General features: G+C 35.8%; 2 protein-coding genes across 2 annotated transcripts; both read right to left on the reverse strand.

Annotated features, from left to right (window-relative positions):
- Positions 1-218: 218 nt before the first annotated feature.
- Positions 219-6,665, reverse strand: LOC126965491 (uncharacterized). The gene is made up of 4 exons (XM_050809126.1): positions 6,650-6,665; positions 6,062-6,156; positions 1,385-1,616; positions 219-892 (listed from the first exon to the last, which is right to left on the reverse strand). Exons 1-4 carry the CDS (start codon positions 6,663-6,665, stop codon positions 219-221), a joined length of 1,017 nt encoding a protein of 338 aa, XP_050665083.1.
- A 380-nt stretch (positions 6,666-7,045) lies between these two features.
- On the reverse strand, positions 7,046-14,480 carry LOC126965492 (uncharacterized; the record flags this gene model as incomplete). The annotated part of the gene is made up of 3 exons (XM_050809127.1): positions 7,046-7,659; positions 8,225-8,249; positions 14,436-14,480. Coding segments are annotated over 3 exons (684 nt in total), but the record flags the coding sequence as incomplete, so codon positions are not given.
- Between the last annotated feature and the right edge of the window lie 2,616 nt (positions 14,481-17,096).

Raw genomic sequence — 17,096 nt, forward strand, 5'->3', positions numbered from 1 at the left:
AAATTCTATTTAGAATACGAGTAGTTAATAAGATTGTATAAAAATATGCAATTATTTTTGTACTTTTTAGTGCATATTTTAATTATCGTTTTGGAATAGTTTATTTTTTTTAAGGTGGTAGTTTGTTTGTTAAATTTTGTTTTGTCATTTTTTTCTCATGAGTGACTTCATGAGCTTTTTATTTTGAATGTAAATGCTTTTATTATTGTACCGTTGGATTATTTTAATGTTGATTGTAGAGTGGTATAAAACGAGTAACAAGATTTAATAATTGACATCAAGCACTCATTACTTAGAAATGCAACGCCACCAGCTGACAGCTTTAGCGTTTTCTGTGAATTCTGTAGCATTGTTAACACAATCTTTTGATTAGCGATATCGAATTTCTCCCAGTTACATGCATACACTGCATTTTCAAAAAAGTTGCTAGCGTCAATAATCTTTTGACCGATATAGCAGCTAATAAATATCTGGGATAAACAGAATGGGATCTCTAAATAAGTATTTTCAAGACCACCAAGCAGCGCTGCAGTTAGGCCGATTGTCAACGCAACAAACTCTAGTGCCATGCTTACTCTTAAAACAGCCTCAACTTGTCTAAGAAGAATAATATTTTCAATGTGCAGCTTAATGATAAATTTAAGACGACCCTCAACGAAATTGTTGATATCTTCTGTCTTATCTTCAAAATTATCTATATAATATTCTCTTGCGTCATTCCAGATGTTGATTAATTCTTCGCTCAGTGATAATAATTGAGCTTCCGTGTATCCGAACACTACAATGATAAAGGCAGTGCCATTTGCGACGCTGTATGTACCATTTGTGATCGTTATTGTAAATATTATTGTTGCTATTTCATAATTCGGTGATTCAGTCATTGGATGAAGACCTGAAATTATTAGTGATTTAATATTTTATTATTATAAAACAATAACCTTAATTCAAATGATTGCGAAACAGCTGACAGATGACCGGTAGGGCAGTAAAGTTCTCAATGGCGACCATGTACCGGAAGATGCAGTGTTGGTAGGCCCCATACCAGATGAAACGGCGATCTGGTTTAGGTTGCCGGAGTACGTTGGATGAGGGCAGCGCACCATCTCCGAGCTCCACCGTCGTGGAGATCTTTGGGGATCTTTGTCCAACAGTGGACCACCTCCCGGCTGATGATGATGAACTTATTAAATCCGTTGATTTCATTCACGGCTCGGAAAATACATTTACTTTCATCATATTTGTGTGTGTTTTGTTTATTGTTTGCACCTACCTGTATTCGAGACTAAACGAAATTAAAGGACATACACACTTTTATAGTCTTTGCTCAATAATTTCTGTACGCCATTTAGAAATATAAATAATTTTACGACCATATTATAATTACCATAAAGAATATATTTATCTTCAGGAAAATGTCGGCCTGGTCGAAAGAATGGCCCAATGCAGTGAATTAGTGGAATTATCATTAGAGTCAGCCAAATGGTAATGGCTCGTTTTTTAACAATTTTTAACTGCTTCCGAATGTTTGAAGACAGCCTGGTTCCTTCTATAATTTGGGCATCACAAGACAGGTAGCGTTCTAATACATCTTGTATGAGGTCTCTGAAGCAAGTACTCTTTTTAAATGTTATTATCTCTTTACTAATTATAATAACATCTTTTCACTAATATTTAGAGGTTTCTTTTCATACTCAATCAATCTTTACATAACTAACCGCTTTTGAATCGTCGTTACATATTTTGTCATTTAATTTACCTACTAAATTTACCACTAAACCTATTATTTGTTGGGAAAACAAATCGATGAAAAGAATATACCAAAAACTCAGTGGACACTCATTTAAATCCAAAAGTTTTTAACAATTATTATATTGTAAATGCAATAAACAATAACAACAATTTTGATCACAAAAAGAAAAATTACATTAATTACTTCCTAAACTAAGTTCACGATTACACCGATAAATTGTTGAGCGGTATGGAAATATTTAAATTTGCAGAAAATATTATATGCAATTGTATAAAAGAAATAATAATATAGACATAAATAACTCACATATATGAAAAATTGCTATGAGTTCCCCTGCGAGATCGAATCAGAAATGAGGAGATCCGCAGGAGAACCAAAGCATAGCATAGCCCAAATTATTGCGAAGCTGAAGTGGCAGTGCGCAGGGAACATAGTTCAAACGACAGATGACCGTTGGGGCAGTAAAGTCCTCGAATGGTGATCTCGTACCGGAAGACGCAGTGTTGGTAGGCCCCAAGACAAGATGGACCGACAATCTGGCCAAGATCGGTGGAATACGTTGGATGAAGGCAGCGCAGGACCGAACGTCGTGGAATACTTTGGGAAGGCCTTTGTCCAGCCGTAGACGTCTTCCGGCTGCTGATGATGATGATATGTAAAATTTATTGAAGCTATACAATATTAAAGAGCCATTGTTTGCTTGAATAAAATTAAGGAGCGTTATATAAGAAATGAGTTTTTATTGAATTGCATCCAATATGCGTACCTTGCGCAAAGTTTAAAAAAGTTCTAAACATCAAATATTTCATGAATATGAATAAAAATAAAATTGTTGTGAAATATAAATGTAAAGCTTGTATTCACTGTTTGTGTAAAAAATGGGATGCATCGTGAACATGGTTGTCATGATTACTGTAAAGATAAGGGGACACAATTTTTACAAGGCTAGTAAAGATATTTACCAGAGGGATGCTCCTTTGCACAGGATGCCGGCTAGATTATGGGTACCACAACGGCGCCTATTTCTGCCGTGAAGCAAAAATGTGTAAGCATTATTGTGGTTTGGTCTGAGATGAATCTTAACATCTTAATATGTCTCAAGGTGATGAGCGCAGTTGTAGTGCCGCTCAGAATTTTTGGGTTTTTCAAGAATCCTGAGCGGTAATGGGTAGAGCGTTACAACTGTCATCAGCTGAACACCCTGCTCATCTTGTCCCTTATTGTAAGCACACAATTGTTTTGTCTACCTGTTGCCACAACACAGGCATTCAAGACGCTTATACAACCTAGCACATGACACAACGCCGTGACAAAGTTCTAGTCTTTTCCAGGATTTTTTTTAGTGTATTTTATAATTTTCTGTTTCAGAAATATTTTATATATTATATATTATATATACACATAGCTTATTTGAGGTAATTAATAAAATTAGTACAATAAACAACTAGACTCCCAAAAGCCTATTATAAGGTGGTCAAAAAATGTCAGAGCGGCGTTGTATATATGTATACATATATTTATAGAGATAAAATTAAAACATTCATTCAAATTAACACCTTATTTCGTGGCAGGAAAGTTCAAAGTCCATTGTATACGCTTATTAGAAGTAGGAACACTACGTCACGCGCGAGACGCACGCGAACACGAGGCAAGAACATTTTGTTTAAGCAATTGAAATGTAATTATTTAGCAAAAACGTCAAGTTAGTTACACAATTTTGGCTATTTAAATGGACACTTACCTGAAATACAACACTCCATCCTTTTTAAGTTTGGATATGCTGTTATTTGGACCGTTTTTCACTGAACACTTTGTCATTGCGTGGCGTTGTGTTCAAAGCGCGGTCAAAACACAACTGAAGAAGTGTAGTTGTTCATTGTACGTCAATGGTTTATAAAATTATATTACCGATTAATTTTCATAAACAGCCACTTAATTGGACATGTCTCCGTAAAGGCACCAAGTGACAATATGATGGATGCAGCAACGAAGTCCCCGTTTTGACGATAATAAACGAACACACACCACAGCATGGAGACTACGTATACATAGAAGAAGCAGGCGTAGCCGAGCGTAATTGTAAAGTAGAATAATTTTGGGATCGCTGAAAAAAAATCTTATAACAGAAATATATTATATACAAGCTAAAAATGATATCATTTTTTATGAAAAGCGGTGAGAGCTGTTTTTTTTATAGAAATTTCCATATTTTTTGACTTGAAAATATCTATATATACAATAAAAATAATTAACTACATATGACAATTCTTTATCTATATACGTCTAGATAGACTATGACGGCTGTGAAAACGTCGAAATAAAATATTTTTTTCCGAAAGTCAGGCCAGCTCATTGCCTTGTATGACTCCTAGGTAAATAAAAATAAGATTGACCTGGGTTCTAGGGGACGTATGAGACGTGTTAAAAGAAAATTATGCACTATAACGAAAGCACGAACGTGCAGAAGCGACCAGCGCGGCAGCGGTGTTATTCACGTTATTTCAAAATGGTAGACATTAAGATCACATCCACTTTTTGCTCTAGATTTGTATTCTCCTATAACCCTAGAACTTTAACTGAATCGGAGCCACGCGTCAACGACAAGCTTGCAGGAAATAACCAATATTGTTTTACCAAATCTAACATCATAAAATTGCATAAAGACCCTGTTTTTATTATCTAATTGTAAATGTGTAGTGTTTAGACTTTTCCCTATACTTTTTCATACTTCTAAGTCAACGGACGATACCCTATGAATTTTGGTTCCTTTGAGAGTGTCAAAATATATGTTTTTTTCGCCATAAAAAACCGCATATTTTTTACGAAGACTTAGAAGTTTGATTCAAGAAACTGAAGACTCGAGTATATCGTTTTAATTTGAACTCGATACGTACACGCGTTCCCGAGATAAAGGGTCTTGACAGACAGACTGATGGACGGACAACAAAGTGATCCAATAATAGTTCAGTTTTTTCCTTTTGATGTACGCAACTCTAAAAAAACCAAATTAAAAATAAACTTACGTTTGGTATTCCGTTTATCAATATTGATGGTTGTTGCTCGCATTAAAAATCCAACATTCCAAAGCATTGTCTTTAGATCGCAATGATTCATACCATATTTACTTGCTGCTTTCCAAATATTCAATAATTTATCTTTCACTTCCATATTCTATTTTAATCTACGACTTTTTTTTACTTAATCTGAAATCTAATTCTCTAAAATTAACTAAGTTTAATCGTTAATAAAGACCATAAAAGTATATTTTATAAATACACTATGCAGTCAGATGTGGCCTCATAAACTAACGACCAGTAAAACTGTCAAAATATCATTTGCCTTACAATATCACTATAGTGTACGAGTGACATTACAATGTCACTAAAACCAGGCCGTAAAATTGTAAGAAATGAAGTCAATTGACAATCTACCGTTTTATTATAATCTCTAGTGAAATTGTAATATCACGGCTTTGACAAGATACCTGCGACATATACAAAACTCAATTCTAAATTTGACTTACCCATGTACTGACTGATAAAGTACCTAATCCTATAATACTTAAAGCTCTCAAGAAATAAAAGCCGACGTTATCTTTCAATCTTTTTCGTTTTATGTACCTAAATCAACTAGGTAATAAATAGCTGTACGATATGGCTAACAGCAGAACTTGTTAACAAAATGGCGTGATATCGTCTGGTGTATAATTACCAATCGATGACGTGTGGTTTGTAGCAATATCATACTATTATCAACCTTTGTAATAATTGTAAGTTAATCTAATAAGACGTTATATCCTTTACACTCCTATTGACTATTGGCTAGGGCTCCTGGGTTCCAATACTGGTACTAACGCAAAAGTAGGTTTTTGATGTTTTTTTTGGAAGAGGAAAACAAACGAGCATACATTCGGTTCTCTAGATGGAATGTAACCACTGAGACCCATATTCTCTTATGGACACCAGAGGAATCATAAAAGAGAGATTCCAGCCACAACGGCAAAAAGTCAATTTCATACTTTTATTTCATAATTAACCATTTTTTTAAATTTACATTTATTTATTTTCATTGTATTTTATTTACTTTTTATGTAAATATTATGGACATCATGGTGCATACATAAACTCTTGGAGGAGGGTTTTTCTTGTTGTCATATTTTATTTGTGGTAATTCAGTTCTGAGTATCAATAAAAAAAAACTAAGTAATGCATTCTTACATTTCTATTTTTTATAAAGTCAGGTCAGTGAAATAAAACCTCGCACAATACGTAGTAAATAATAACTTTTTAATTTCATACTCTACTACTATACTATAATTGTATTAAAGTTCCTGGTATTATTGTTCCTTGTAAACAACTTTACGAATGAATTCAAGACATATATAATCTGTTTCACAATCCAAAATACTTAAACATGATTGATGACAGCATTTATGCATATATGTTTATAGGTTTTAATTCTTCTAAGATTAACTTGAAAATTTTAAAATAATATTATATCTTACGAATAGAAATTTAATAATAATTCATCATCATCAGCCGGAAGACGTTCACTGCTGGACAAAGGCCTCCCCCAAAGATTTCCACGACGATCGGTCCTGCGCTGCTCTCATCCAACGTATTCCGGCGATCTTGACTAGATCGTTGGTCCATCTTGTGGTCTGCCTACCAACACTGCGTCTTCCGGTACGTGATTGCCTTTTTGGTGGACTTTACAGCCCCGACGGCCATCTCTCCGTCGAACTATGTGCCCTGCCCACTGCCACTTCAGTTTCGCAATCATTTGGGCTATGTCGGTAACTTTGGTTCTCCTACGGATCTCCTCTCCATTGCCCTCTGAACGACCATGAGATTTCATAAGGCCCATAGTTAGCAACCACGACTGTGTACCGTAATTCACCACAAGCAACACACATTGGTTGAAATCCTTCGTCTTCAGACGCTGTGGTATTTGGGACGAGAAGATTCTACGGAACTTCATGAACGCTGTCCATCGGAGTTCGATTCGACGAGTGACCTCTTTCACAAAATTGGACCTGCCTAGCTGGATTGTTTTTTAATTTATTAATTAATTATTTCAACTAAGTTTATTACATGCTGATACATCAAGATGTGCGTGAGCTAATTGCACTTACTCCTTTGCTAAAGATCTTTGCACCACCTCCAAAAAAGGAAAATCTTTATAACTGGTACATCAATAAAATTGCGCTTTAAGTGAATATATTATAGTAAAAAAGTTAATAGTAGCTTAAGTTAAAAAAAATTAGCAATAGTTTGCTAATATATCCCTTTAAAATTAATAATTAAAAGTTGATTGCAACGTTGTATAAAAGGAGTAAGAACACTTTACGATTGACATCAAACACTCAAAGCTCAACGTAGCGACTCCTCCGGCCGACAGGGTCAACGTTTTCTGTGAATTCTGCAACATTATCAATACTGATTTTCTATTAGAAACATCGAAGTTTTCCCACCCGCAGCCATAAACGGCTTTAGAAAACTGTTCACTTGCGTCCATAAGTTTCTGTCCCAAGAAACAGTTAATAAATAACTGGCAGAATGTAAATGGTATTTCCAAGAATGTATTTTTTACGCCTCCGAGTAATTCTGCTACTAAGCCAGCAAACAAAACTAAAAATTCAGTTGCCATACTAACGCTGAGCACCTTTTCTAGTAATTTGATTGCTGCTATATTTTCATTGTGAAGCTTAATAACATACATTAGACGACTTTTTACAAAAGTGTTCAGTAAATATTGTTTGTATTCATTGCCTAGATTCATAGTATTATATATATTGTCTTCATAAAAATTTTCACCGTCACTCCAAATGTTGTATAACTCCTCAGTCAAAGAAAGTAGTTGTGCTTCCGTGTATCCGTACAGAAATATCACTAGCGCAGTGCATGTCGCTAGACAATTAGTACATTGTGGAATAACTAAGAAATATATGAGATACGCTATTTCATAGTTTGGCGATTCTGTCATTGGATCTAATCCTGTAATGAAAAGTTAAGAAGTCTTAGATTATGATGAATTAGTAAACTGGTTGTATATTTGGTATTGGATCACATTTCCAGGCCCGGCCTAGTTTAATGCAAGTGACAACTAAAATATCATCATCATCATCAGCAGCCGGAAAACGTCCTCTGCTGGACAAAGGCCTCCCCCAAAAATTTCCACGACAATCGGTTCTGCTCTGCCCTCAGCCACCGGTTACCGGCGATCTTGACCACATCGTCAGTCCATCTTGTGGGGGGCCTACCAACACTGCGTCTTCCGGTACGTGGTCGATATTCGAGGTCTTTACTGCCCCAACGGCTATCTGTCGAACTATGTGCCCTGCTCACTGCCACTTCAGTTTCGCAATCATTTGGGCTATGGCGGTAACTTTGGTTCTCCTCATTTTTGATTCCATCTCGCAGGGAAACTCCGAGCATAGCCCTCTCCATTGCCCACGCGACCACGTCTGCATACCATAGGTCATCACTAGCAACACACACTGGTAAAAATAATATAAATTATTTTAATCAATTATTATAAGCACTACTTATGTAAAACTATACTTTCGTTTTACGCTTATTCCTTGTTCAATAACATCTTCACAGCTATAATATTATGTTTTATTTTTGTATTTTTCAGCTGTTCGTATTAAATTTGAAAATTTTTATTGGTTAAGTTAAGAATAATTAATTAATGATTAGTGTAAGATTTTTTTTAAGGCTCACGGGATGTGGAGAGGTGAGGCAACCGCCCATGGACATCCGCAACATCAGGTGTGTCAAGAAATGCGTTGCCGGCCTTTAAGTATGCTTTTTTCTTGAAGGTCCCCAAGTCGTATCTGTTCGGGAAAACCGCAGCCGATAATTGATTCCACAAAGTGGGTGTGCGAATCAAGAAATTTCTTACTAAACGCGCGGTGGTGGAATTCGGCCGCTGGAATCAACCCGAACAGCTCCTCTGAGCACTCCCCGTGATAAATGCGGCAGAAGATGCAGAGAGAACCCACATCTCTACGCAATGCCAAAGAATCAAGCCGATCGGAGATGGCTTGATCTTCGATGAATCGAACCGCTCTTCGTTGTATGCGGTCTAATGGAAGAAACTGGTACTGGGGAGCACCCGCCTAGAGGTGAGAACAGTACTCCATGTGAGGCCGAATTTGCGCCTTATAAAATTGCAGGCGCTGGCTTTTAGTGAAGTACTGTCTCGCCTTCCTGAGTACACCAAGCTTTTTAGAGGCCAGTTTGGCCTTCTCTTCCAAGTGACCACGGAACTGAACGTCGCCCTATATATCGACTCCAAGTATGCCAATACAGGCTATGGCAGTTAGAGGAGTGATCTCGAATCGGGGGATACGACAAAGGGAGACTTTTTAGTGGTGAACGCACAAACTTGTGTCTTCTTGGGGTTGAATTGGACTAAATTTTGTCGGCTCCATTCCGAGACTTTGCAAAGCATAGTCTCGATTTCAGACACAAGTTTCTTCCAGTTCTCGTCGATGCTATCCCGGGACATGTTAGCACGGCCGGTGTAGGAAGCATACCCCGTGCATAGCAATGAATACTGCTGATTTGCAGCATATCATTGATATGCAGAAGAAACAGTGTAGGGGATAGCACGCAGCCTTGCGGGACACCAGCGATTATGGGTTTTAAAACGTAGCATGCACCGTTGATAACAACCTTGTTGCTCCAATCAGCCAAAAAAAGAAAAAACACGATCTCTGCAGTGGGGATCTGCTCCAACACTTAATCTGTAGCCATTTGGATGTGTTCGAGGAGCCGGTCAGTCTCTGCGTTACCGCTATGGGACCTATACAGGCATGCGTAGATTCGCGGATGGTCATCGCAGTCTACACGCAACCAGATGATGGGTAGGTCCTTGAAGAAAACTCAGGCGTCGAGAACAGACATCCTTCCTGACGTAAACGCATACGCCAACCCGTGGTATAACGGAGTGTTCCAAATTATACCCCGGGTATGAAATGTAAGATGAATCGGTCAGAGAGGATATCTGTTTCTCGGTTAAAAAGTGCAGGGCCGGCTTCGCCGTCCCCATGTGAAAGTGGACGACATTTAAATTTGAGCGTAGGCCTCCGGATACCCCACTCACTGGACGAAACACAGCGGCATAGCCGCTATTTCACGCCGGTTTCGAGTGGGGGAGTGGTATTTCTCCGGGCGTGCCGGCCCAATTCGATTGTATCCGTGAGAACCCAACATGGCACTACCACTCCTAATGATTTAAAGTGTATCTAATATTACTTACGTGAATACATGATTAATGATATAATTTACAATGAGTATGCTTCAGAAAAAAAAAAACCATCACTTAGAGGGCGGGGTGGCAGAAAAATCTCATGTCTTAAATAACAATGTCTACGCCTTTATACCAAACGTTTCATTACCATTGATTACCATTACTTTCAATGTACCGGCGTGTAGACAATATTCTATTTATAATAATAAACTAAGCGTGTAAAAAGTGCGAAGAACATCTCTAACAAAATACAGCAAGAAGAAGTTAAGCGAATCTTTGTTACTGTAAGCGATTTAAGGGCTCCGTAGCTAGCGAAATTACTGGGCAAATGAGACTTAACATCATATGTCTCAAGGTGACGAGCGCAATTGTTGTGCCGCTCAGAATATTTGGGTTTTTAAAAAATCCTGAGCGGCACTGCCTTGTAATGGACAGGTCGTATCAAATACTTTTAGCTGCACGTCCTGCTCGTCTCGTGCCTTATTTTCATAAAAAAGTTTAACACTAGATAACGTACGCATTTACAATCCGGTATCTGTGTCAAACTAACTGTATGTAACATATATTTACAAATAAACATTACCGTAAAAAATTAATCGATCCTCGGGAAAGTGTCGCCCCGGTAAGAATAGCGGTAGTACGAGATACACAAAAGCATTTATCTGCAGTAACAACCAAATAAATATAGCTCTTAGTTTCACAGACTTCATGTTTTTTTGGATGTTGTTTGACAGACGACTATTTCGTGGTACATTTGAATTGCATTTTCGATATTTTAACACCACTTCTCTGATTTGTTTTCTGTTGAACAAAATAAATAAATTATTAACGCTAGTGTCCATACAAACATGCTCTATGATACAATTAATAATTAGGTTGTATTTGAATTATGCAACAAAAGCTTAAGATTTACCAAAATAGCCGTTCTTAAAATATTCATTCTTATAATAATTCATTTCTAGGGAGGAGCGTTACCGTATAGAGCACGTCCCCAGGTGGCAGATAAGGGGATTATTCCAGAAGGGATATCCGGAGGGTAGGAGGGAAATGAAATACTTCCGCGGAACAAACAAGTCGGATATTATCAAATCCCTGCTAAGGGGCTACTCTGAAATATTAGAAGTTAAGGCTGCAATAGTGCTGGGTAGCCAGGTACATAGAGGAGCTGGCAATAGCAGTAAATGGCAGAATAAAAAAGTAACGTCTTCGAGGATATTGACAGTCTTGGCGTCAAGCGGCAACCAGCCATAAACATAAAAGCTAAAAAACCTACTAAGTATGTAGTTAGCTTAAGACGTATGCAGAAAAGGCTTCTTAATGCGGAAAAACACTTGTACGTCCCCGCGAAGGAAGTCCTTCCATTGACAGACAGCGTGGACGGAAAAGGTGAGTTACCGTCGATAAGTTTATTGGGACAGAAAAGTCAACGATAGTTACGATTTTTATCTCAAGTAGGCCACAACCGGAGATAGACTGAATATTGGGAACGGCCGTTAGATGTTGAGGATGTTATTTTAGTTTTGAAACAAGATAGCGCAAAGCGAAAGCGCGTACACCTTCCTTAAAGGCCGGCAACGCTCCTGTGATTCCTCTGGTGTTGCAAGAGATTGTGGGCGGCGGTGATCACTTAACAACAGGTGACTCGTATGCCCGTTTGTCCTCCTATTCAATAAAAAAATAAAAAGATAATAATACAGTCTTAATGTACCTGTTAACGACGATAAAAATCAACCTGATGCCACATGTCTGTGAGTATGCTCCCAATGAGAATACGACGAACGAGGCAGCGTAGTTTCCAAATCTCGGGTAGTATATAAAAACACACCAAACCATTGAAAACAAACAGGTGTAGTAGTACAGTATAAAACAAGATATGTTCATGAGATAGAAGATTGGGTGTATTGCTGAAAACAGTTAGCAATGCAAATGCTCTGATAAGTAATATTAAAACAAGAATTCGTGCAAGAGAGAGAGAGAGATACTCATAATAGAAAGAAGAAAAATAAATATTTTTTTTTTATTTTGAAACGTATAAGTAAGTAGTTTTGTACAAAGACATAACATAAAAAATAAATATAAACTTAAGATTGATAAACAAGCAAGAAACAAAAAGACTGAAACATTTCTATTGTATACGATTCATAAAAATGGTCCCAACTCAGCATGTTGCTGGTTTGAAAACCAACGCTGGTCTTCCGTTGGGCCATTTTGTGACGTCACGAAAAATATTTAATAGGATAACCTAACTTAACAATTATGAATACGTATCCTATTAAATTCGCTTTACATTATTTTTCGATTCTAAATTGGATGTAGTTCCTGAAAAATGTTCCAAGCCACAAACATCACATTTTAAGGAATTCGCATACATGTGGGTTGGGCTATGTCATCTAAAGAGTGACAGAAGGGCTGCTATTTTTTGGCAGTTAACGGTAATACGAATCACGTGACCAATTTTGTGTTCTTAATTCGTAACTCAATTTCAACATGATTGTGGTTTGGAACGTTTTTCTGGAATTACGTCCAATTTCAAATAGAACCATATGGTTCAGAGTTGATAAATTGTAATTTGCGTAGCTTCAAAAACTAGTTTTTGCAAACATTCTTCAGAATAGACTTAACTGTGGTAGTATTGAATCGAATCTCCTATCGAATATCTGCAGTCTTTCTATAACATATTTTGTTGACTTATTTTATTTTTTAGCAAATGTTGCAGAATTGATAAGGATATTCATTTATAAGTGTCAATCTAGAGTTCGTACGAATAGAGCATCTATTAGCGATAACGTATTAATTTAAATTTAGAACTTTAAATATATTGTATTATTATTATTTATTTATACTATTAATCATTTACAGAAATAATCTTAAAAGCTAACATAGTCCCGCAAAACTGTTTGGACAGTTTGTCTGCAGGATCAAGTCTCTTGTTATACATTAATGCTTATTAGAACATTGATTTTATACAAGTGTAATAAACAAATATTGATAAAAAATATAATAAAAAAAAATCTAATTTTAATTTTAAGGCAGTGTTGACAGTAAATATTTCTTAAGTTTAGTTTTAAATTTTCTTTTACTGGTTTTTAGTCGGATGTCCTCAGGCAAGCTGTAATTGTAATATATGTAACATATTGTATTATAGAACAAACTATCAATAAAACAATCAATATGAATAATGAATTCTTTGTGATTGTATATACATTTATATATTTAAGAATTGAATCTTTATTATCTAGTTTATTCTTTTTGCTACCACTACAATTTGTTAATACATTTAAATATAAAAATGTACCTTTGTTGTCAATGGTAACAGTAACAGACCGGAGTAGAACAGTGACATTATCCAACATGGTATCAAAATCGCAGTAGTTCAGACCGTATCTGCGTAAGTTTCTTCCAATGTTACAAATTGTCTGCCATAATATATCCATCCTTAGGTTGACAGTCCGCTTATAATGTATATCTAAACATTTATGCAAAATTATTAACCAACGTACCTATGCGAGTAATTATTTTAGCGGAAAGGTTAAATTAAAAAAAATAATGCACGCATTGAAGAAGTTACTCTTCTTTGACGTAACAAAATAAAAATCTGTCCCTGTATTTTTCCTTAACGCGCCAAAAAAAGTATAAGTTAAGGTAAAAAATATTATTATACCGCATCTCAGAGCAAATACCGAATATCAGACCACATAATTTAGTTTATTTCGTCTAAGGTATGATACAAATGGTCCAGTCACTGACCGTGTAAAAATCACTGGACTGGCTGTTCCATATGTTTGACAGCAATTTTTTTGTGCCTATTTGAAGCGCCACTCGCGAGCGTCCAGAGAACTGATTTTGACGTATAATACAAATGGCTGGGAAAGGAACGTACAATACTCTAAAGTATTTTTACATTTTAAATTAATTTTGTCCGTTTTTCGCGTTATTTATACTTCAAGAATTCACGTAATAAAGTACACAATTTTTTTTTGTAAATAGTGTTCTAACATCTATGTTTACAAACTAACGACAGGATGTCGGTGTGCGCGCGCATTGTAAGTATCAATTCAGTCTGAAAATTTCTCCCTATCGGTAAAAAAGGTATGCTTTCAAAAATGATCTCTCCTAAATTATATATACGTTGAATTCATTATTATGACAAATCTGTTTTCAAAGCGGCAGTTTTAATAGGTGCATGTTGGACTTTGAAGTGATTTGATTAAGGACGCGTTTACGAATCTGACAAAAATACGATATTTTTCGGTCGAGTTTGTGATGAAATGAAACTAAATCTAACAAAACTAAAAATTGCCACAAATAGATTACTTCTTTATCTCCAATTAGCGGAAAAAATTTGCTTTAAAATTTTGATATTTTATGTTGTAAAAACGATTATCCCTTACCTCTTCACACAAAATTGACGAAATGGGGCTTCATTCAGGATCAGTTTTCTGCTACTACTTACATAATTTTGTCTCTTAAAAATTACGTTAGGAAAGCAGATATAATATTTTCAAAAACACGGGAAATAAATTAATGAATATTTTATAAATAATCTCAGAAAAAAATAAAAATTAATCGTCTAAAATTCATATATTTTTCTGATAAGCATGAGCTTTAAAGTGTGGTATTAAGGGTTATTTTATTTTGTCCCTCCGTACGCATTGCACAGAGAGATCTATCGAAACAACGTCAGTCCGCGCTTGGCCGCCGTCGTGAGTAGACACTGTGTCGGTTGTAAGTAGCAGCTCGTACTCGGAAAGATCGCTGTACGAACATGAATATTTTTATAAGCTCTACAATACTGTCTTTGATACTTTATATATTTTGTACGCAGTCTTATTTTCAAAAAATTATGTTTCTTTATTTTTTTGAAGAATTAGTGATTTATTTTCATCTCTAAATATAAGGTCTATATTTAATCGAAATCCAAGATGGCGTCTATGAAATTAACCAAGTTCTCTTCATGGGTGTCATTTTCATGGTTTTCGGGGTCAACAATAACGAATTTCGGGTCAATATCGAAATCCAAGATGGCGCCTATGAAATTTACCAAGTTCTCTTCATGGGTATCATTTTCATGGTTTTCGGGGTCAACAATAACGAATTTCGGGTCAATATCGAAATCCAAGATGGCGCCTATGAAATTCACCAACTTCTCTTCATGGGTGTCATTTTCATAGATTTTGGGGTCAACAATAACGAATTTCGGGTCAAAATCGATATCCAAGATGGCGTCTATGAATTTTACCAACTTCTCTTCATGGGTGTCATTTTCATGGTTTTCGGGGTCAACAATAACGAATATCGGGTCAAAATCGAAATCCAAAATGGCGCCTTTGGATTTTACCAACTTCTCTTCATGGGTGTCATTTTCATGGTTTTCGGGGTCAACAATAACGAATATCGGGTCAAAATCGAAATCCAAGATGGCGCCTATGAAATTCACCAACTTCTCATCATGGGTGTCATTTTCATGGTTTTCGGGGTCAACGATAACGAATTTTGGGTCAAAATCGAATTTCAAGATGGCGCCTATGAAATTCACCAACTTCTCATCAAGGGTGTCATTTTCATGGTCTTTGGGGTCAACAATAACGAAATCGAGTCAAAATCGAAATCCATGATGGCGCCTGTGAAATCTACAAAAATTTTTTCATGGGTGTCATTTACATCACCAAAGTTTGAATTCATTCATAAACTTAAATTATATAAAAAAAGTCCTGTCTAACAATATCCCACATGCTTAATTAATTCTTTATAAAATATAATATTTACAAAACACATTCCATTACCAATCTAATTAAAAATCTCAAAATTTGATTTTTAAAGACCTATCTAATGATACCTATATATTACATAAATGTAACGTATATCTTCCTTAATCCCGCATTATTTTCAAAAGACCAAAGGAAATGTCATGTATCAAACCTGAATCTAACTTTCAAAGACCTATCCAACGATACCCCACAAGGTATGTCTCCAGTATTTTTTTCAACTCCACTTTTAGGGGAGGTGTCCACAGGGGGGCAGCTACGTCCAAAGCACCAGACAATACAAAAAATGGCGTGCGTACAAAGTACACATGTGAGAAGTGAAACATATTTGTGAAAACCAATTTTTAAATCTCGTTTATATTAATAATTATCCTAATCTGTTCTCTAAACCAATTGATTTTTATCAATATTAGAAATTATTTCTGTTTTACTAATTATTTATATTATTATATTTACTTCATAGCTGTACCGTCTGCTTCATGCGACTCATTCGAATTTTCTCACTCTATCTCAATCAGACTCAATCTCCCTCCCCTCTTCTTGGATAAAAACGTCCTTCATTTTCGTGACACTTTATTCCGTTCCATCCGTAAAAATTTTACCCTCATGCGGGCAAAGAAGTTTCACTTCATAAATGATCCCAAATTCGTTCTCTGCGCCCTCGAGAACCTCGGATACGATACCCATATTGTTGAAATCATCATTTTGTGCGCGACCATCTTGGATTTCGAAAATGATCCCAAAATCGTTCTCTGCACCCTCGATAACCTCGGATACGATACCATATTGCTGAAATCATAATTTTTCGCTGCGGCCATCTTGGATTAAAAAAAAATGCGATATTATTAATTAAACGGTAGATTGTCAATCGACTTTCTTACAATTTAATTTAGTGAGATTGTAATGTCACGGGTACACTACAGTGTGAAGTTAGCAGTGTGAGACATCGAGCGTTCTGATTGGTCAATTTTTTTAATACGCAGTTAGCAAATGGTAATAATAAAAATTTGAGATTTTATTCTGAAATTAATGACGAAAAGTTACTTGACCGGTATAAAGTACCAAGCATGGTTTGTAGGAGTTGTTAAATTATTATGAACTTTGACGTATTATGAATATTGACGTTCAATTAGTAATTTAAAATCCTATTTTAAATAATAATTAGATATTGGAATTGTAGAGTTGCAGAAAAAACAATTAAGTACAAATGTATTTTACAATTATATTAAATTTCAATATATTTCAAACGTATATATTTTTAAATTTATTTATTACATTATTATATATTATTCTTAGTACGTCACCAAATAATACTTCTATGA

This window comes from Leptidea sinapis, chromosome 7 (genome assembly GCF_905404315.1).
Source record: "Leptidea sinapis chromosome 7, ilLepSina1.1, whole genome shotgun sequence".
Taxonomy (NCBI): Eukaryota; Metazoa; Arthropoda; class Insecta; order Lepidoptera; family Pieridae; genus Leptidea; species Leptidea sinapis.